This window comes from Phaethon aethereus (genome assembly GCF_964289735.1).
Source record: "Phaethon aethereus genome assembly, chromosome: 1".
NCBI lineage: Eukaryota > Metazoa > Chordata > Aves > Phaethontiformes > Phaethontidae > Phaethon > Phaethon aethereus.
The window spans coordinates 89,582,170-89,603,533 of NC_138575.1; the positions used below are offsets into that span (position 1 = coordinate 89,582,170).

The 21,364-nt window shown below is 42.8% G+C and overlaps 1 protein-coding gene across 1 annotated transcript in view; it reads left to right on the forward strand.

Annotated features, from left to right (window-relative positions):
• Nucleotides 1–7,851: 7,851 nt before the first annotated feature.
• Nucleotides 7,852–21,364, forward strand: part of USF3 (upstream transcription factor family member 3) — a gene marked incomplete at both ends in the record, with an annotated part of 29,508 nt that continues 15,995 nt past the window's right edge. Inside the window, one exon of the mRNA XM_082014050.1 lies at nucleotides 7,852–7,899. Within this exon, the coding sequence (XP_081870176.1) occupies nucleotides 7,852–7,899 (48 nt within the window). The remainder of the gene's footprint in view (nucleotides 7,900–21,364) is intronic.

Here is a 21,364-nt window from a genome sequence, read left to right on the forward strand (position 1 = left end):
AGACTTCTGCCAAGAGTAAGAGCTAGATCTGGTGTTGGCAAGAGTAAACTTGTAAAAAATATGAATTCTGAGGCAAGACCCTTGCTTTAAAAATGGATGAAATGCTGTAGGGCTCATTGAGAGTTAGTTTTATCTGTGTTGTTGGGATAGGAACAATGACTGTGACCACCTTACCAGCTTTGATCACGTAAGGCAAGCACCCATCTCCAGATTTGTTACAGCTACTAAATCTGTGGTGACAAATCCAAGATGAGGCAAGGGTTGAGGAAACCAGGCAGCAAGGCTGAGAGGGCAGACGTGAATCTGACCCTAATTGCATAGCTTTGCAGGGGTTGCCTGGATTTGCTTGGGATTGGTTTGGCTTGGCTTGCTGTGTTTATGTGCTCCTTCAGGAGGAGGTGGTGAAGAACTGCACAGTTTGCTCCTTTGAAGGTTCTTTTCCTCTTTCCCTGTTCAGTGGTAATAAAGCAGCTCTCTCATGAGAGGGTGTTCATGGAGCATCGGAGAAAGCAGCATATATTAGAGCATTTTATGGGTTTGGAAAACAGGCTGACAGGCTTCTTCGTACTGTAACCTCAAAGCTACAGTAAACTCTACTAAGCTCTGCTTTTCATCCTTTCATGCTTTGTTTGTGTGAATATCAGTGCTCTTTTCTATGCACTGTTGCCAGCAATTTTATGTATGCCAATACAAATACCAACTTGAGCTTGGACTCTTCTCCAAGCACCTGGGAAAGTACACTGAGCTGAGACAACACCAACCTGTCCCATCCTCCAAATAGATACTGAACTGCATTCCTTTCGTGTTTGTTTTGTAAAGTTTAAATCCTCATCTTGAATTCATCTGCTTTGAAAGCCTCCGCATTGTAGCCTACATCTGGTTAGTAGGTGCTGTCCAGTCATTCAAGGGTGATTTGGGAACCAAGGATTTCAAGACAGGAGTTGTGGTGAGGCAAGGGATGGCACCCCTCATCGCCCATTATGTGGTCTTTGATACCTGAGGGGTGACTATACAAGCTGCTCCAGAATTACTCCTTCTTTCCCAGAGGTGTGTAGTATTTGTTGGGAGTGCATCTTGACAGCCCTACGCTGGAAAACAGCTACTATTTGCTGGGTTTGCACTAACTGAATCTTGGGGATGGGCAGATCGCGAACAACAAAAGCCCCTCTGCATGGCCTGAGCACCTGTGTTTGCAACACTCGGTGGCAGGCTCTGGCTAGAAAGATGCGAACGGTTTCCTTGGCCAGAGGCAGCCTAGTTTTGACAAAAGCCTATTTATAGTACTGCTAGGACCTCCTCGCACTGGTTATGTTGGCAGTTCCAGCATCTTTCTAGAAGGGGATGTATTGAAGCACAATTAGCTTGTCATATGCCAACATAGTTTCCCTGGCCATCTGTAGACCAAACCAAGAGAAGTATGTGGAGGGAGAGAGAGTATTGTATTTGAGGATGTTTGTGCAGCACAGCTGTAACTCAGACCATAGCTGCCTCTGGTGCCAAGCAAAGTGCTCTTCATTCTTATAGAACTAAGTGGTAAGTGTTTGGGTTGGGTAGATGGGTGTGGGGATATGAACTCTTAGGATTTGCTGTTGTTGTAGGCTTCCACAAATCAGTGTGTTTCACAGACAGTTTTCCTTCAGGTTTAAAAGTACAAGTCTGATGTCTGAACTTAACTTGGATTAACCTTTGTTTCTGTCTCTTTTTGCTTTGGGCTGCCATCATTCTATGAATGTATCCCTGAAAACAATTCTTAAAGCTCCTATTCCACAGTAAATCTGCCTCATTGTAACTTCTGATAAAATGTTTTGCAGGAGGTGGAAGAGAGAGTAACCACAAATCTAAGACTCCTTTTCCCAGGCTCTTAATCCTGGAAAATGGTTGTTGAGTCTTGCATACAAAGTTTGATCTAAATCTTGTAGAAAGCGGTGCTCCCTGTACATGGATAAGGGCGAGTGAAGGTCAGTAGTTCTGGATAGCAAACGGTTGCATTTTATTAGTGTATCAGCCATGTTGAATGTGGGAGGAAGATGCTGTATCTTAGTGCTGTTACCCAGAGGCACCGAAATTGTGTGAAGTACGGGCTTGCTGCAGAGAACTTCAGTTACTTCTGTTGTTGCTGCAGCAGGACCTCCGTTTAGCTTGAAAATAACAGCTTGTGAACAACTAAATTTTTTAAAAGTTGGGAGTTTCAGTGGGGGAAAGAAAACCCAAACCCTCACCAGTACTTCCTGTTCTGGATGAAGATCTATCTGCAACTTAACAGCTTTAGAGTGTAAATTGCCTATATACGAGTTATTCCTGAATCTCTGCAACTGGTTTTGTCATACGTCGATTGAAGTATGAACACATTATCTACAAAAAGACTCCTGCTAGAGGAAACCATGGTACAGGGGAAAAAGAATCATCCAGGAGAGATATCCCTCACTTTTGGGAGGGGGAAGGGAGAGATTTTTATTTTGTGTATACAGAAACTGGCTGAGTTTACATGATGTGGCTAATGGTTAAACCTGCCAACTAAATATGACATACTGTTACAACTGAAACAAACTTATGTGATATTTCATTAAATCTTGATGGTGCCCTGTGTCTAGTAAAAATTTGATCCCCCAAATTGTTTTATTCTCCCCTATGTTGTAATCCAGGGTCAGCTGCTATGCACAAAGTCTGTGTTTTGTAAAGCGTTTGCTGACTTGGATGTTTCTTTTGAATCTGCAACTGCTTCCTGATTAATTTGGCTAAGACCACCCCTGGTCTCTTGAGTTAAGATTTAGTCAAGGGTATGCTGTATGCAGTTTACAGATGCATTTTCAATGTTACAAGTTAAGTTGCAGGGGGAGCAAATTCTTTACAATAAGATGGTCCATTTTTAATCTATATCATTGCCCTTGTTGTACATCAGGAGCATGTTTTTGTTTTTCTCAAACTCTTTAGAAATACCGTTCAGAATAAACGTGCACTATTTGAGTTATGTCATTTACAACTTGTCATGTGCATTTTTTTTTGCAGTCCAGCTGTTTCCCTCTGAAATCAGATATAGAATATTCCTCAGATGTTTCATAAACTGTGTAGCTTGGAAAATTTCTGACATGAACTGTGACTTGGGCTGCTGTGATGAAATGCCATGGGTGTCCAACAACTGAAGAGAGTGGGGTCTCTTTCTTTGTTTTCTCTGAAGTCATGAGCCTTTTCTCAGAACTCTTCTGTCATGTGAGATGGAGGGGGAGAGGAAGAGGAACTGTCCTGGAATATTTTTGCATTGGCTAGTCTTGAAACAAACAGACCAGGCATCAAGAACTGTGTTTTGGGCTTTATATGTTAAATATTTTGAAGTATTCAAATTAATTGCTAGCTATTGCAAATCTTGACAACAATCCTGGAAAAACTCTGGTCTGTACCTGTAAAAGTAATTAGTCTTAAGATGCAGCAAGTACTCTTCAATACTGACTTTTCTCAGAAAGACATTTAAGTGAAACTTAATCTCTCTTAACTATTCCAGTCCCTTCTGTTAAAGCCATTTTTTGTCTATAGTGTCTTTCTGTACCTCTCCTGCTTTGAAGTGCCATTTATGAAGTGATAAAGTTGCACTGTGGTACAGTTTCTGGGGAGAAAAAAAATGTTGTCCCAAATATTCTATAGCATATTCTATACTCTATTCATATAAATAGTCTATCTGCTTATTTAAGTTCCTCCGGAAACTCCTTTATTGGTAGATAGAGTTGCAGCATTCATTAGGATAACTTTCAAAAGCAAAGCCAAGGCTCTGAAATTTAACTGTGGTCTGGAGCTGCTGCTACCAGCTGTCTTCCCTGACCTCTGCTGGAGGGCCTGGAAGGCGCAGCTGGAGATGAACTGCTACCAGGAATGCAACCTTCATTACTCTGGCCTCACCAGCAGCTACAGAAGCTGGGAAACTTGCTGTACCTAAACTGCTGCAACTGTTCTCCAAACCACTCAGCTTTTAGTGATCCCTGTCATGTTTCTTTCCTTCTCCACCCTCATCACAGTCACCTCTCTAGCAGCATGTGCAGTTTTAGACAATTCACTTACTCCTTTACAGGGAAACTAGCTGATACCCCTGATAGTTTGTGTTGCCCTTTCCCAAAGGTTTGCTTGTTCTACAGGCACTCCCCTCACTGTATTAAAAACTTGGGTATTTTGGGGGTCCTTGTAATAACTTCTGGTGTGCTATTATCTTAGTTGTAACAGTTTGCTTTTTTTGTTACTAAGATGATGTATTTAAAAGACATGTTACAATGCCAGGATCTAAGAAGTGACAGGTAAGTCAAGTCATCCACTTCACATGAAAAACTGGGATTGTTTTTTCTCCAGTGTGTACATCACCCTACCTACATGTGCTGGATGTAATTTGCTGTTACAGTGCCCAGTCAATCAATATCAGAAGGTTCACATGTCATTCCTCATTCTTATTACCTTGACTAACCTCCAGCAAATTTTCACCTCACTCTTTGTCAAAATTCTGTTGAGGAGTATAGACCCCAGCACAAATCTTCTTTGACTCCACTGTTAAGCTCCCACTAGTGTGAAAACGAATCTTTTATTCCATACCCTGTGATTTCTGTGTTTTAATCAGCTCTCTATGTCTGTGAGGATACTAGCATCTTACCTGTAGTAGCTTAGATTACTTAAGAGCTTTCGGACAGGGATCTTTTATTTGAAGTCCTTTTGAGTATCTGCCAAACCAGTCTGTTGCTGAGTGTTGTGATCTGTTTCTGGCAATATTACTTTTCTTCCCACAGGGCTTCTCCAAATCTATTCAACCCATTAAGTCCAGATGCTTTGTATGGGACATGAGATTGTTGTTCACTGTTGCTGTATGTCCTTTTCTCTTACTCCTAAAGAGGCATCAGTTAAACCAGATGATGGAAAGGTTACCCTATCCCTCTCTCTTTATCCTGCCACCTTTCCTTTTCCCTGGTGCTTTAGTTCTGTAAAAGCATTCAGTTTTACTATTATTTTGCCTAGAGACTTTGTGGCAACACTATCTCAAGCTGTCTAGCAAGTTGCCAGCTTTTTCTTCCACTCACTTGCATGTATATGGCCCATAGTCCAAGAAACTCCCGCACCTGGGGATAGATGCACTGATCTGTCTTCTGATCACCTTTCCATGAGCTGCTATATTGCATCATACAGACTTAGGCCATTACTGTTCACTAAATTATTGAATCCAAACCTGCGCTACAGCCAAGTAGTATGCTTTCATTTCAAAAAATGCATTCAAGTTGTTCTTGGTTAAGACTATTTAAAAAAAAGCTGCAGAAACTCTTCCTTTTAATGTGTCACACTAACAACAAATCATCTCATCTAATCAATATAAAGCTTTTCTAAGTATTTGTGCAAAACCTGTTTGTTTTGGGTTGTTTTTTTTTAAGCTATCTTGCCATGTAATTGCTAGTCTATATTCCCTACTGGAAACAGGCTACTGATGTTGAACAATTTCCAGTTATATATGATTTTACCAGTGGAGTTTTGCCTGCTGCTGGATTTTCGCTGCTGTATTTCAGAAATCTAACACTGTACTGGTAATCTGAAGATGTATGAGCTCAAACACTCTAGCCACACAGGGTGGCTAGACAGTAAACAGGGTTTTGCTGCTTTGGGCAGGTGGTGCCTCTTTAGTGAAAATCTTCACTGAAAAAGCACACTACCCTTTAAAAGGGGGAGGGGGGGAAGTAACTTGGCTTATATTGGAATAAATTGACAGAGCACAGGTATTTCAGATTTTATTTGTTGTCCAGTTTGGTTGTGTCATGTCAGAACAAAGAAATACGAAGATGCACTTTTTCAGTTGACACTTTATCTTGTGAAGTTGCTATTTACAGTAACTTTAAAATTTCTCTGCAAAAAACAGCTAGGGCCTTAAATTTCTTTACAGCTGATAAATGGGTCTTCCACTTAATGTCAGCTGCAAGATTATTTTGCAAGCAGCAGCAATTCAAAATTAAATGTTTTGTGGTTTGTTTGTTTTTTTTTTTAAACTAATAGCTACTTATGACTCATTTCAGCAGCAGAAAAGTTCTTGGACACTGCTTCAGAAACTTGACCCTGCTCTGTATCATATAATATTTTAGGAGGGTTTATGGACACAAGATGCTTTCTGGGGAAAAAGGCATCTACGTTTTCCATAAAGCCTGGGCATCACAGCTCTGCCTTTTTAAGTTGCCTTAGAAGAGGCTTTGCAACTCTAACATCACCTACAGGTGAGCAGAAATGTGAAGTACTTGTAAAATACTTTTGAAAAACAGTTCCAGAAGGTAACTGTTGCAGAACAACTGTGGAAGGAAACTACTGAGGCTGGAAACAGGATGCTACCTTACTATGACTGATAATTGAATTAGAGAGGTGTTAGCAGGAAATACAAACTCAGGTAGAGAGGAACTAACTTTTAATGAATCAGAGTCCTTCATTTACCAGAAGAAACAAGATTTTTCCTAAGCTCTGGCTTAATTAATGAGAAGATGGATGAAGGGTTCCACTCCCTGGGACTAAATATATGCCCAGTGTGTTACAAAGCTCATACTGAAACAACTGATTCTGTTAGAGAATCAGTAACAGTGAAGAAATAACAGTGACAGAAGTTGGTTGGGCACCTAACAAACAGCGAGCTGCTCTTTATGCTTTGGAAAATCTTTAGCCAGCTGCTTTTTTTTTTTTGACAGAACTTTGATAGCAGGGGAAGCAGGGCAATATTTCAGTGTGTAAGTGTTATTATCAGTGAGGTCTAGACAGCTAAAAGGGAGATCAGCTTCATTCGGACGATTCTCAGCACCTGAGCAGCTGGATTCAACGTTCAACCTTTACCCCCGGCCCCTTTGTAGAGTTTGCTTTCTAAATGCCATTCCAGTCGTGCCCATATTCTGACAGAAAAAGATTTTATAACTAAAAAAAAAAATTACATACACGAGTATTGTTGTTTTGTTTTTTACCTGCCAGCTCTGGAGGGTCCCGTATGCTGTTCCGTCACAGAGGTTTACTCAGCGGCCCAGAGCTGACCCAGCCCCGCGGCGGCACCGGCAGATGCGGTGCTGCAAAGGGCCGCCGGGCTGCGGCCCCCAGGTAGGAAGGAAGGAGCGAGGGGGACCCGGAAGCGGGGAGCGTTGGCGCGGGGGGCGCCCTTTGCCAACCGCCTCCTCACGGCAACGGTCGCCACGGGGGAGGGGAGGGAAGGGCGGACCGCGACCACCGGCAGCCCCGGCCCCGCTGCCGCGCCGCGGCCGCTCCCCGGCCCGCCCCTCCCCCTCCTCCTCAGCCCGCCCTCCCGCTCACCAGGCTCCGCTCTGAGCGCGGGCAGCGAGACGGGGCCGTGAGGGAGCGCTGCCAGCCGGCGGGGAGGAGGAGCCGGGCCGTTCCTAACCGGCCGGGGAAGAGGAGGTTTAAACGAGCGCTAACGTAACGGCGGCGCGACACGCAGCATAAACGCGCCCGCTTCCTCTTTAAGAATTTCTGCCCGCCTATCGCCCCTTCGTGCTCCCCTTCCCACTCTTCTCATTGGTCGGCTCAGGTGCCGGTCTCCGGCAGTTCCTGTTTCGGCCACCTTAACTTGTTGACGGTTCGCGCGCCAGTCTCACCCTCTCTGGCCTTCGATTGGGCCGCCGCGCCAATGTTTGTGGTGGCGATTGGCCCGTACTGGCTCCGCCCCGCCCAGTTGTGGCGAGCAACTCCTTCTCCATTCCGACCTCGTTGATTGGCCTCGAGGGCTCAACCCGTGCGTTAAGATTGGCTGCTCTGGGCCGCGCGTGTGAGCAGCAGGGTGGGCTGCGCGGGGGGGGGGGGGGGGGAGGGATTGGAGTGGAGGCAGCGGCGGCGCGCTGACACGGGGTGTCCGCTCGGAGGATGGTCCCCGCGGTGGGGCTGCCGCTGCTGAGCCCACCCAGTGCCCCTGTGAGTGCCGGGCGCTGCCGCGGGGGTGGGCTCTCTGCCCGCGCTCAGAGCGGAGCCTGGTGAGCGGGAGGGGGGGTCTGAGGAGGAGGAGGAGGGGCGGGCCGGGTAGCGGCCGCGGCGCGGCAGCGGGGCCGGGGCTGAGGGGGCGCGGGCCGGGGCTGCCGGTGGTCGCAGTCCGCCCTTCCCTCCCCTCCCCCGTGGCGACCGTTGCCGTGAGGAGGCGGTTGGCAAAGGGCGGCCCCCGCGCGCGCAGTGCTTCGGCCCCGTCGCCGTGGCGACGGCGGGGCCGCGAGCCCTCCTTCTGCCCCGGGGGCCGCCTCGGGCCTCCTCGCCCGCCGGTCGGGGCGCCACCGGGGGACAGGGCGGGGCGCCGGGCCGAGCCGGGGGCCGCTCCCCGCCTTTCTCGCCCCGGGACGCCGGTGGCGGCACCGCTGTGGGGGTGGCAGGTACCCCTTTGTCTGCCTGCGGTGCTCGGTGTGCCCAGGTGCACCCGGCCCGGCCTGCCCGCGGAGGCCTCGGGCAGGGCTGGGGTAGAGGCTGTTGGAGCCGGGGCAGGCAGGGTACGGGCGACTCTTGGCGGTGCGGCCGCTTGCTGCCCCTCGGGTGCTCCTGCAGGCACCGCGAGAGTGCGGGGAGTTTTGTAGCGAGAAAGGTGTGAGGGTTGGCCACCTCTCTGTCCCGCGTGGGTAATGTCTTGGAGTGCTGGTTCATGTAGTCGGGGAAAAGGTGACAATGACGGCACCTAGGGTTTGGAGAGCGGGGAGTTTTTATTATTTTGAAATCTTGATGATCTGAGACAGCTGCCCGTAAATCGCGGTTCAGAAGAGAGAGCGAAACATGGGCACTGTTTCTCAACTGTAATGTCTTTTCGTCGTAGTCCAGGATAAAGAATGTGCAGTGCATCACCTCTGTGCGCTCTTGTGCGACATCTCGACCTGGAAGTTAATCAGCTTCAGAGTACAGTGTAAAGGTCCAGCTTTTTCCTATGGTCCCTGGAAACTAACTTTTCTTGTTGGGTGTGTTTTCAGCTTGGCTCTGTTTCCTAAGGAAAAAACGCTTATGGACACGCTATGTCTATTCCTTCTCCACCTAGTAATTTTAGCTCTCTGGCCAATTTCAATCAAATTTGCCAGCAACAGAGGTCTTAAAGAGATTGAAGTCCTTATTTTAATGGAAATCAGTATCTGACAAATGGCAGAAGATCACAATTATTGCTCACACTAAGGGCAGGGCACGTAGAATCCAGCTTCTTGTGACAGACAGCACAGGTGAACCGAGTCCATCGACACACACATGGCTGAGTACAGCTGTAGTACACAATGCCATTTGTCCAGGAAAGTTTGTACAGAAATGGTGGAAGTCAGGAGAAGAAGGGAATAGTGATCTGTTGAGTCACTGGCCATAAGTACATGACAAATCACACATCTTTATTTTTACTTTTCACATAATAGCGTGGCCTTCTATTAGACTCCACCGAGACACATGATTATTAAATATTTTAAGCAAAGATAACTTAATGGTTGTACAGTTAAGCATTCAGAAGTCAGGTAATGTAATAGCCTGATTTGGAAGCACAATTTTAACTTTGCTTTTTCATATAAAATGCATTGGGACAATCTTAATTATGTGATTATGTTACATAGCACTTTAACAAACTGCAGGGTATTCTTTGTCACTCATCAGTTGTGTGCAGTAATCGGACAAATAGTAAGGAACAAAATTCCTATGGGGATATGGTTGTTATTTTAAGGTTTTAGAATTTTTAGTTTTTGCTTTCAATTAGTGCCATGGTAATGATCCATAGGTACATTTTGGTGTGAAATAGATTTGACAACTGAAAATACACTTGTCATTGAATGGGAAATAAGCTTAGAAAATGCTCATGTGAGCATGATTTTAAGGTGCATGTATTCAAAGTAACATATCAGGTGTGTGAAGCAGTATGAGAACAGTTGCAAACTTTGAAGTATTGGGCTTTTACTTATTCCTTTAGAGATTTGCTTATTCCCTTAGGTTATAGATACATGTGAAGATTTTAACAGAGTAGGTGAAAAATGGTGGTGGATCCTGGAGGAGTCTGACAGCTGCAAAGAGATAATTAGGATATCAGTGCTTGATAGTGGCTTTGCTGCTTTGTTTCCTGGTTTTCCAAGTGGTGTTCCCAAGAGCTGACCAGGGACAGGCTGAAGTGACTATCTGTAAAGTGGCACTATGATGTGTGCCTGGCACGTACCTGTCATGCACATCTTGGAGTCTATGTTTGTAGCTGAAGTTTAGTCGTAGTCTGAAATTCCAAGGACATCCTATGAACAAGAAGGCAAAAACTCAGTGAACGTGTTCTGCTGACACCACTGTCCGAGCTACTCCAGCTGCTTTTCACCTTGTCTCTTCTTGGGTGAATGTAGAGGATGCTTCCGAGTTTTTTAAAGAGAGGAATTAAAGAGCTACTTTTTGTGGGTTGTGTTTTTGTTGGTATTTCCTGCCCCCCCCCACCCCTGTATGTTGAAATCGTAAGAACACCCCCAGCTTCCAGGTGTTGAACTATAACAAATTAGACAGCAAATGAATTTGGAATAGTGCTCTATTCAAGTATCCTTTTAATTTGCAAAGTGCTGTGGCATAAGGTGTGTGACATTGTAACCAATCATATCCAGCTTGGATGTGAATTAATGCAGCGTATGGGTTGAAGGTTGGATACTGTACAGTGTAGAAGAAAGAAATAAGTACATAGGGAAGTCAAGGGCTGGGACATGCCAGATGTGACAAGAACCATGCTGTTGTTTAATTTTTGTACTGTAGTGCTTGTGTTTTTGTAAGGATCCAAGATGGTCTTAAAAATAACTTTGTAAATGACACGTGACCGGGGGGAGGTATAAGTACTGTACCATTTGATATGAAGGGATTCTCAGTGAATTATAGTTGTTTGCATCTTAAGAACTTGTAAAAAAAAATCATGAAGTCTATGCCACTTTGAAGGATAGTGAGTAAGTATCACAGCACAGTGTTTCAGCTAAGACAGTTTTCAATTAAATAACAGTATTGAGCATTGTACCTGATTATCAAAACGCCAGTGGAGATGTGTGCCTAGCTGTGTGTACAAACCAGCTGTTTAAATGAAAATGGATATGTAAAATGTGTGTGTGCATAGCATCTGACATCTCTAATGTTCCTAATCATTTCATAATGGGTCTACGTATAATTTTCAGGCTTCTCAAGAAGCGTTATACTTGTCTCCAGCCTGAAGGACTGCTCGCCCATAGTATTGCTGGTCACTTTATAACTTAGATTCCTGTGCTAAATTCTTCATTTCAGTCATGTTTGTGACTCTCTCATTCAAGTTACATCCCTCAGGAACATGTTTTCCTATTCTGAAGGGTATCAGTTGTGTGAGTTGTGTGTGTTTTCTGGAAAGTCAAGTGAAAACATCTCAGATTGAATGGCTGAGCAGCAGGACTTCCTTTGTTTCAGTTTTCAGTAAAACATGCAAAGGTCACAACTCCCTGATTAAGAAACATCATGCAGTGCCCAGTTTATATAATGCTAACCTAACTTGCTGGTTAAAATACAATTCCAGCTTTTATATGTGCGTATCATGTGTTCAAAGTGTACTTTGCTTTGACCTTACAAGTGTAGCACTGTTGTCATGCTCCGAGTAAGCACGAAAGTGATTCTGCTGTGTGCACAGGGTTGACAAATTGTGTGTAAACTAAGTTTGTTTCCTGTATGAAAAGCTATGGAATTAGTCTTTTAAAGTGAATGAGTTACTTTTGCAACCATGACATATGATAGCAATCTTTTACATCAGCCACGCTCTGTGCCATTGTGATTCGGATAAGAAGAAAGTAGCAGAATGTTAAAAATGCTTCATGCTTCCTGATAACAAGTGCCTTTCTCACCCAGTTACCTAAACTTCTCTCAGGTTAATTGACAGAGATGAAGACCATGAAATGAGATCAGTGCAGTCTAAAAGCACATCTCAGTCATGCTGGTACTCTGAGATCTTTGTGGTCCATCTCTAGTGAACCTGGAGTGCTCCGAGTGTGGATCTATTAACTTTTAGGTCTAAATGCAGGTTTCTCAGATCTTGTGATGTGAAAGTCATTGGTGTGGTGGGCAGTGCCATGAGAAGATTATTGAAAACATTGTTCTTTAGGCTGCTGACACTATTAAAAGCAGTGTAAAGGTATTAGGGGAAGAGGAGAGCTTCACTTTAAAAAAGTTTTGTTTCTTCTTCAAGTAACTGAAGTTTAAAGTGAAAATAACTTTGTCCTTTTGGGTCATCTGCCTGCATCTGAAGTCTTTAATGAGTGTTTAGCTTATGGAACACTTAATTCATGCCAGCCTTCAACCTTTGAAGTTGGACTCTACTTTGCTTTTATGCATCAGTGAAGTTGTTCACTAGAAATTGAACATAAATCTTGTATGGGCTGGAATTTGCCTTTTGCTCTGTACAACAGCTCTTCTTACTCATTTACTATAATAATAAAATGGTGCTAGCGCAACACCTAGCAACTCCAAATCAGCAACAAGATAAGGAACACCATTTAACTTTTTCACTACTGGAGGTTCCATAATGTTCAGAGGTTCTGTTTAAATATTGTGTGCCTATAGTTTAAATGCTTGATGTAAGTCTCTCACTTCTTGTAAATTCTGAGACTTCCTGTGTAATTGCAGAAGTTTAACTGGTTTTGGCATCATCTTGGGTCATAGTTCCACAAACATTAATTAAGCCATCACAGCCACTGTGATAAGCACCCTTGCACCAACATAAGCAGGTTCAGTGTGCTTGTTTGGGAGTGGAGGGTGTCTTTGCGATCCTTTTGCAGAGTAAATTTTAAATTGAAGTAATGTTCTTGTCTGGCTTCCTGTATGAGTGCCAGTGAAGCGGGGGAGAGGCTACATCTCAGCATTATTTTGGAGCAGGTAGGACAGTAGGGAAGGGTAGCCATCTTACAGATTTTTCTACTATTGCTATGAGGGCCATTTGTTAACTAAGGAAAGTTAGGTAGCTATTTAGCATATGTTGCAGTGTAACTCATTGACTCTGTTAGCATTCAGATTCTGATAAAATTATTAATACAAACAAAAATTTTATTTTGCAGTGCATCGGGTTTCAACTGTCGGTTGCCTTTCAGAACTCTGTGTAACTTACACTTCTGCATAAGGAGAGTTAGGTTGAAAACACGTTGAATGGCCAGGCCCAGAGGGTGGTGATCAATGGCGCAAAGTCTAATTAGAGGCTAGTAACTAGAAGTGTACCCCAGGGGTCAATTCTGGGTCCAGTCCTGTTTAACATCTTCATTAATGATCGGGATGATGGGACAGAGTGGGCCCTCAGCAAGTTTGCTGACAACAACAAACTGGGAGGAGCAGCTGATATGTGAGAGGGTCGTGCTGCCATCCAGAGGGACCTCAACAGGCTGGAGAAATGGGCTGACAGGAACCTCATGATGTTCAACAAGGGCAAGGGCAAAGTCCTCCACCTGGGGAAGAACAGCTTAATGCACCGATATATGCTGGGGGCCACCCAGCTGAAAAGCAGCTTGGCAGAAAAGGACCTGAAGGTCCTGGTGGACACCAAGTTGAACATGAACCAACAATGTGCCCTTTTGGCAAAGGTGGTGAATGGTGTCCTGGCCTGCACTAGACAAAGTATTGCCAGCAGGTCAAGGGAGATGATCCTTCTACTGTATTCAGCACTGGTGATGCCACACCTGGAGTCCTGTGGCCTGTTCTGGGTTCTCCAGTACAAGTGAGACATGGATGTACTGTAGAGAGTCCAGTGAAGAGCCACAAAGATGATTAAGGTACTAGAGCATCTCTCATCTTAGGAGAGGCTGAGAGAGCTTGGACTGTTCAGCTGGAGAAGAGACGGTTCAGGGGGATTTTGTCCATATGTATAAACACCTGAAGAGAGGGTGCAAATTGGACAGAGCCAGGCCCTTTTCAGTGATGCCCAGTGATGGGACCAGAGGCAATGGGCACAAACTGGAATGAAGGAGGCTCCATCTGAACATCAAGAAATACTTTCTTACTCTGAGGGTGACCGAGCACTGGAGCAGGTTGCTCAGGGAGGTTGTGGAGTCTCCATCCTTAGAAGACACTCAGAAGCCATCTGGATGTGGTCTTGGGCAGCTGGCTCTAGGTGGCCCTGCTTGAGCAGAGGAAGGTTGGACCAGATGACCTCCAGAGGTCTCTTCCAGCCTCAACCGTTCTGTGATTCTGTAATACCCTAACCTACTTCAGAATCTAAGAAACTCCAAAAAGTGCATAAAACTAAAAAAGTCAATATTTATAGTGCTATAGTCACATCTTGCCTACACGACCATTGGCCTGTCATTGCTGGTTTTAGTTACAACTGCAGCAGTTACCATTTGTATCTAAACTATTAAAAAATTGTCGTAGTTTCTATTTGGTACAGTGTTCACCTGTATTCAGTCAGCATGCATGTGCTCTCTACCTCCGAGTTGCAATTTTCTTGCTCTGCAATATTAGCTGGGGGCTGCAGCTCTATCGTTGAGTTTCTAGCTAGTGGCGCACCTAACACTTGCATACCCTTTGTTCTCCTTTGTTCTGTCTTGCTGTCTCCATGACCCAAGTTCAAAACATCTTCTGTTGGAGGCAGTGTCAGGAACTTAGCTGGTGTCTGTGTTCATTAAAATTAAAGTAGGGGAGATTTGAGGGTTTCTTGGGTTTGTTTTTGCTTAAGTCTGTGACCAAAAGTGATGCACAGTCTCAACAGCTGATGATTTGGATTATTAAGTATTGCCTATCTGAAGCATGTGGTTGAGGTCATGTTTTACATTTGCTGTGGCTGGCAAGTTTTAGAGAGTCCTACCTGTCAATTGTCTCAAGAGGCTTTACAGTCCATCTTACTTTCTCTGTGGTTTTTCTGGTTTATTCCGGGCAGGGATGGGAAGACTCTGTGTTTCTTACCTTGGAAAAATTAATGTGTTCGAGCTATCCCTTACTAAGGAACACAATGGAGATCTCCCACTCCTAGTTTCACTTTAGAGTATTTTTGTCAAGTCACTCTCAGGTGGCAATAGGGAGGTGATTTCAGACAGTGACAGAAAAAGAAGATGGACCTAAGGCATTTTAATTTTATAGAATTATTTTCTAATGAAGTAAAACTTGAGGGATCACGGCATCAGTCTGTCCCTTCCTTTTACCCATTCCTTTCAGACCTCTGCAAAGTAGTAACTTGGAAATCTGGTTGTAGTTCCTGCTCCGTTGTCAGTGCTGAATTTTTACAGTAGTCTTATTTGTTTTTTCTAGTGCTTTCAGAACTACTTATTTGCCCCTAGATAGCTCATGTACAGTAAGTCTCCTAAGCTGAATAACTAGTTCCTAAAGTGGTGGAATTAATGAATCTAGGTTTCCTATGGATTTGCACCTAGTGGTTCCATTTTCTGCTGTCTAGCATACATTGATCTTGCTTTTAAATTTCCTGTTTGAAAGTGGTTGTTAAGAAAGCGTACCTGCTTTCCAGGGTCGCCTGGGCTGAGATATCTTTAGTTAAATCTAGTTGAAATAGTTTGCAGCTTTATCCCTGCCAGTATTATTTAGTTTAAATCTGTCAAATGTCCAGATCACAAGATGAGTCCTTTGTTCCTGGAACTGAAGCAATTGCCCAGTGGACCCACTTTATATAGAAAAAACTTTGAGGAGTAAAGGTCTGAAATACCATTGAGGCTGTGAAGGAGAATGAGCCCTATTCTGTTCACTAAATCCTATGAGCCCTATTCTGTTCACTGAAGCCTTTTGTGAGGAGCCTGGAATGAAATGTACATTGCAAAGTTGTGGGGTTTTCGTTTGGTTTTGTTGGGTTTGGGGGCAGAGTGTGTGTGGGTTTGGTTTTTAAAGCTGATTACCGCTGGTAATAGTGAAAGCACCACTTCTGGAATAATGTGCTGGCTTTTATGAGTAGTATGCGGTCTGCACAGGTGCTTTGGAAGTGCTTTCATACAGTTGCCAGTTTCACTGTTCTGAAGGTTGAAGGGAAGTTTCATTAACTATTTCTTGTAAAGTCGATGTACTTAGAAATTACATGTCTTAACAGTGGAATTGGAGAGTAAGTTTGATCAGCTTATATATTAAAACTGAAATACTGTCTTACGGTACCTTCTACCTTGGCCACTTTTACCTTTAGCCCCATTAAGATTCATAGGGAAATCCTTTACTCTGGAAGGTCAGTGTTTGTAACCAAATCTCAGGATGGATCTCTTCTGCATGTTGTAAAGGAGCTTTGTAGTGAAGACCCATACAATATTGCTTCCTCTATCATGAACCCTTGGCAAGTTCATAGTTTCTGTCAGATTTCTCAAACCCTGAGCCTATAGATATTCAAGAACTAGACTTTGTAATCCTTTGTACTTAATGACTTACATCTGAAAAGATTAATTAAAAAATAGACACACAAACTCTCTGGATGCCCTGCATATCTCAGTTCTAGGATATTTTGCACTACTTGTTATTTAGGGTCCTTGAGAGCAGCAAGTTGGTTTAGCATGTGTCTGTGTGTCTGGCATAGCTATCAGAGAATCACTTGATACCTCCTCAAGACCTTACACAGTTTTATAAACAGACTACGTGAGGATCATTTGTAGATGCAGAACAAAGAAGAGCTCAGGTTAAAACAAAAAAATGAGGCAGAGAATAGTATTCTGGCTATATCAATGTGGCCAAAATGAAAGTTTTTATGTTTTGATTTTAAATTGATGGTCAAGCCCTATGGTAAAGTACTGCTCTTTAAATATCTCATTTGGAGGTAAGATCACATAGGAAAGCAGAATTAGACTGGCTCTTGCAGAAGCTGTAGCATCTACATTTGTCCAGCTGGTTTTTGGGGTTTCAAATACACCTTTCATATGTGGGTGTCTTCCTCACCCACATATTTGTTATGTGAAGAAATTATTTGTTCTTTAGGCAACGTGCTGCCAGCAGGGTTTGGCTCACCAACAGATGCTCTTGCACCAGAGTGGGAGCACGCTCAGCCTCAGCCACGCTACAGGCAATCTTTGTCATCTAGTACAGGTAACTTAACCCACATAGCCATGATGACCTGTTATAGGAGGAAGTTGTCTGCAACCCACTTTGTATCCACTTAGCCTTCACCATCAGAAGAGACTTTTTGAGTCCTTTGTCAAGTGTAGCATAATTAGATACCCATATTCTATTTTAAACTAATTTGCTATTTTGAAGTGTGCTGTGGATTTGTGGGCACTGAAAACCAGGGAGATGAGCACTGTCTTGCAACTTGGAGACATTCCTCATACTTTCTCACTTCCTTCATGAAATTGGTATGTGGTAACTTGCGAATCTTAACAAAATATGTAAAGAACAGGGGAATCATGAGGAATTCCCTGGTCATTGCTTTCTGATACCCTAAAGAAAAGAGTGATGTTACCCTTATTTTGATCTAAAGTAGCTGAGGACACTCTTTAGGGTGACAGCTCTGGTCTTTGCAGTTCTCGCTTGTACGCTAATTGTGGAATTACAGCTCTTTACCTCCCAAATGCCTGCTTCCCTATAACAATTCATCCAGACCACAGGAGGTAGTTCGCATAGGCATCTTCCTTTACTAGCACTGTGTGCCACTTCAGTCTGTTTGTAGTACCAAGATCCTCCACGCAATGTGTGAGGGTGGCAGCAGCTCACGTCTGGATGCAGAATGTCCAGAGATACCTCTCCTTAAATACGGTTCAGAACATCATCAGCAAGTAAGAGACTTGGCTCAGTCGACATGATCTCTCTCTCTCTCTCTCTCTCTCTGCCCCTCCTCTAAGGTTTAAAAATAAATGAGGCCATACTAACCTAGGAAGACTTGAGGGGCAACAACAGTAGAGCAAGAAAAATAAACATAAGAGGTGGATTTTTAGGTGATCGATAGGGCATTTTCTTTTTTTTTCCCTGAAGTTTCTTAAGCAGATCTGGTCATGATTTCTCAGAATGATTCTAGAACTATGCTGTCCTGAAACTGCATGTTAGTAAATGGTCATGAGCAGTTATGTCTTTAATAGTATGAAAACTCTAAATGAGAACAAAAATTAATATAGGTATGAGGGAATATCACTTGAGTGATAACCCTGCTTTTTCCTCCAATGTTGTTATTAAAGAAAAAGAGTAAGTTTTCTTTCTAGTTCTCTTGCATGTTCTTATATAATAGCCTTACTGAAACTTTATTGCTTTAAGTCAGCAGGAGGAAAAATACCAATGTATCTGTGTTGAGATAGTACAAACAACAGAGGTAAAGAAAAAAAAATTCTAAAAGCAGTGAAGTTGTTTTCATCTGTTGGTATTTGCAGACATCTAAAAAAAAAAAGTGGATTGTGTAACAAGTTTTAGCATATTGGTATTGGTTTTCTTAACTTTTGCAGAAGCTGTGGGAACAGTCTGGTTGCCCTAGGAAGCTGTCAGCTGGCTTGCATCAGGAATGTGTATTCTGTGAAAAGTCGAGATAGCTCTCTCCTGCCCTTTAATCCCTTGTACATCTTCCTTGGCAAAAGATGGTGCATATTGTGACCAGTTCAATGCCAGCTGGTCAGCCAGCGCATACTTGCAATGGAGCTGGTCACAGACCTGAGCAGTATCCAGCTGCTTAACCTGCAGTGTCAGCACTGACCTCACTCCTCCTCTGCTCAGTCTCAGGTTTTTGTAAACATCTGGGAACTTCGTATCTTTGAGAGGTTTAATTTAGGTCTGTCAATTGGCCCAGCTGTTGTGGATGAAGAGACACGGTGCACTAACAAGAAAACCTTCGTTTCTTTAGAAACCAGACTGAAAGATATCAAAGGGATTTTTACTTTTACCAGGAAAAGCAGTCCTTTTCAATTTCCTGTACAGTAGTCTTAACAGGTTACTTTTATAAGCAAGAGCAGTTGGTATACGTAGGTAACAATCACAAAGGTAAGCTTTTGAGTTTAATTTCCTGCAATCATTTTGTTAGGTAAATGTGAAATTAGAATAGAAGTGTTTCAAGGGGGAATAAAGAAAAGGCAGTAAATCATGTCAGTTTATCTCAAGGGCACTTTGCTTGTGATTAAAAGCTTGGATTGAGTCCCTGGTTGAAGCTAGCCTTGTAGTAAAAAAAAAAAAAAAAAGTGTGAAGTTGGGAAAAGAGAGCTCCAGTAGTCACTCAAATCAATGAAGGGGATGCTGTCTTGCAGGAAAAAATTAGCATTTGAGTAATTATCTATGCCCTGGAATTGATCTTAGCTGTAAATCGTGGCTAACTACATGAGGTATACAAAACTAGTAACAACTGTGAGATTGTAGCAATGTAACAGTGTAAGCTTGCCGAAGTATTTTAAGAGGAAGAAGGATTTGGACTGCTGATAGTTTTACAGAATATACATAGCTGCATATTAAAAATCATTTTGCATCATATAGAAGAATGGAGTAGCTTTCTTAATTTGAGGAAGATTGGTTTGTACAGCCAAAGATAACAGATTGGAAGAATTATTTTCTTATAAAATGAATATTAAGGTTGGAAACACTTCCTAAAAAAAGCTAACTTTTTCTTAAAAAGCTAAATTTGCTGAGTGCATATGTTTTGCAGAAAAGGTTTCATAAAATAAGTTGCCAAAAAACACAATTTGTTTTTGAGATTTCTACCCTACTTTTTCAGAACTGTAGAGGAGATTATATTACATTAAACTTAAATCTCCAGAACACAAAATATCTTTTCATTTCTGGGGATGACATTGCATTTAATTTAAAATTGATGTTTCAGGTTGATATTGTAAGAGCTGTAAACTATATAAAGCTCAAGGGAACCTTGAGCTAAATAACTATAAATGTTGAATTGCTTCTCTTTCATCTAGCTAAAGAATTTGGAATTTGCTGCATTCTCTCTGCAGAAGGCTTTCAGCTGGGTCAAGTGAGCGTATTTCGTGAGTGAACTTAGAATACATTTGCCCCTGAGCTTATAAAGCAAATACATGTCTTCTGCTTTAGAGAGTCAGTGAAGGAATCTCTCTCTGAAGAAGTGTTACTTCAAATAAAGAGAAATTACTTAAAGTAAAGAGAAGCTCATTGTCAAAGCTCTGGTGATACAACAGCTACGAGGAAGAAATGGAGACAGTCAGTCTGCAGAAGTCTCCACCTAGGCAGCTTTTTTTTTTTTTTTTTAATTCGCAGAGCCCATATTTTCAGCACCTCTTAGGAATTCCACCTCCTTGGTGTTGCCAGCTCTAACTGTTTTGAGGTGCATCAAGTAAAATTCAAAGGTTTTTGTCCTTACAGAATAAGAATAGGAAAAAAACATTCAGTTCACTGTGTTTCTTGTGGTACAATCTAGCAATAGAAACCTCAGCATTGTATACAAGTAATGCTTAATAAACTTAACCACCTATTTTTAGGTAGAAAATCAGAAATTGAAATAAACTGGTTAATTAGATAATGTGTACAGCCTTGTTTTTTCTTATCGCTCCCACAAAACTGCTTTGAAACACTTGGGGAAACATTGATTGAATTGTGTGAATATTGATAAACTTCTGACCTAAAGAAATTCCACAATAAAGCGAAGTTAGAATAATATTCGTTGCATTCCTATGCCTTGTCTTCTGAGGAAGAAGAAATAAGGCAATTGGAAAACTGTGTAGATAGTGACTTTGGGAGATAGGGATGCTGCTATTAGGAATAAGAATTTTGGTGTTAAGGGGACATGGACCCTGGGCAGAAGAAGCAGCAGCTTGAATATAGGAGTACGGAGAGCCTGTGTTGGGAGGGAGAAGTGGGTGCTCTGACTTGGGGCAGGGGGAAGATGAGGTTGTGGATGTGATCTGGACTGGGAGAAGCAGGTGGAGACAGAACAGCTTTTTCTGTTCTGGGGGAGGGTATTTGTGGGTGAGTGCTCTTTTACACCCTTTACCTTCACACAGTTATGCTTTATCTGTAGCCTTGCATGGTAGCTGGCTGTCTGAATTCACATTATTGCTTTCTACATTCCATATACTGTAATGCAGAAATAGTCCTTTGGTTCTGAAGTTGTATAAATTTGCAATATTAAAAAAAATACTGTTGCTTGGTGAATACATTAGTCTCTTAAAAATGTGAAGTTCACCAAAACTGAGACCTCTTTCATCTTTTTGCTCTGATATTCAGCATATTTGCCATGGTCTAGTGATGCCTAATAACAGTTACATCAACTCTGTCCTTACAGATGGTGCCCAAAAGTGAAGAAACAGGGTACGTGGCTGCCACACGATGCAATCCAGCATCTTCCTTTTTCTAAGCATAATGTTTGTGAGCTTTGCTGTACCAGAACTATCTCCACATACTCTGTGCTCCCATCCTTACCCCACTACACGGAGACAGTACTGCATACACTAAATTAAATGACCCCTTTGCCCCATTGAATAGCTATTTTACCTGATACACAAGGTATTGTCTTAATGATGGATATATGAGAGTGTAGCATTGCTGGCTAGCTACTCTGCTTCTCGTGTCTTTGCTGGTATAG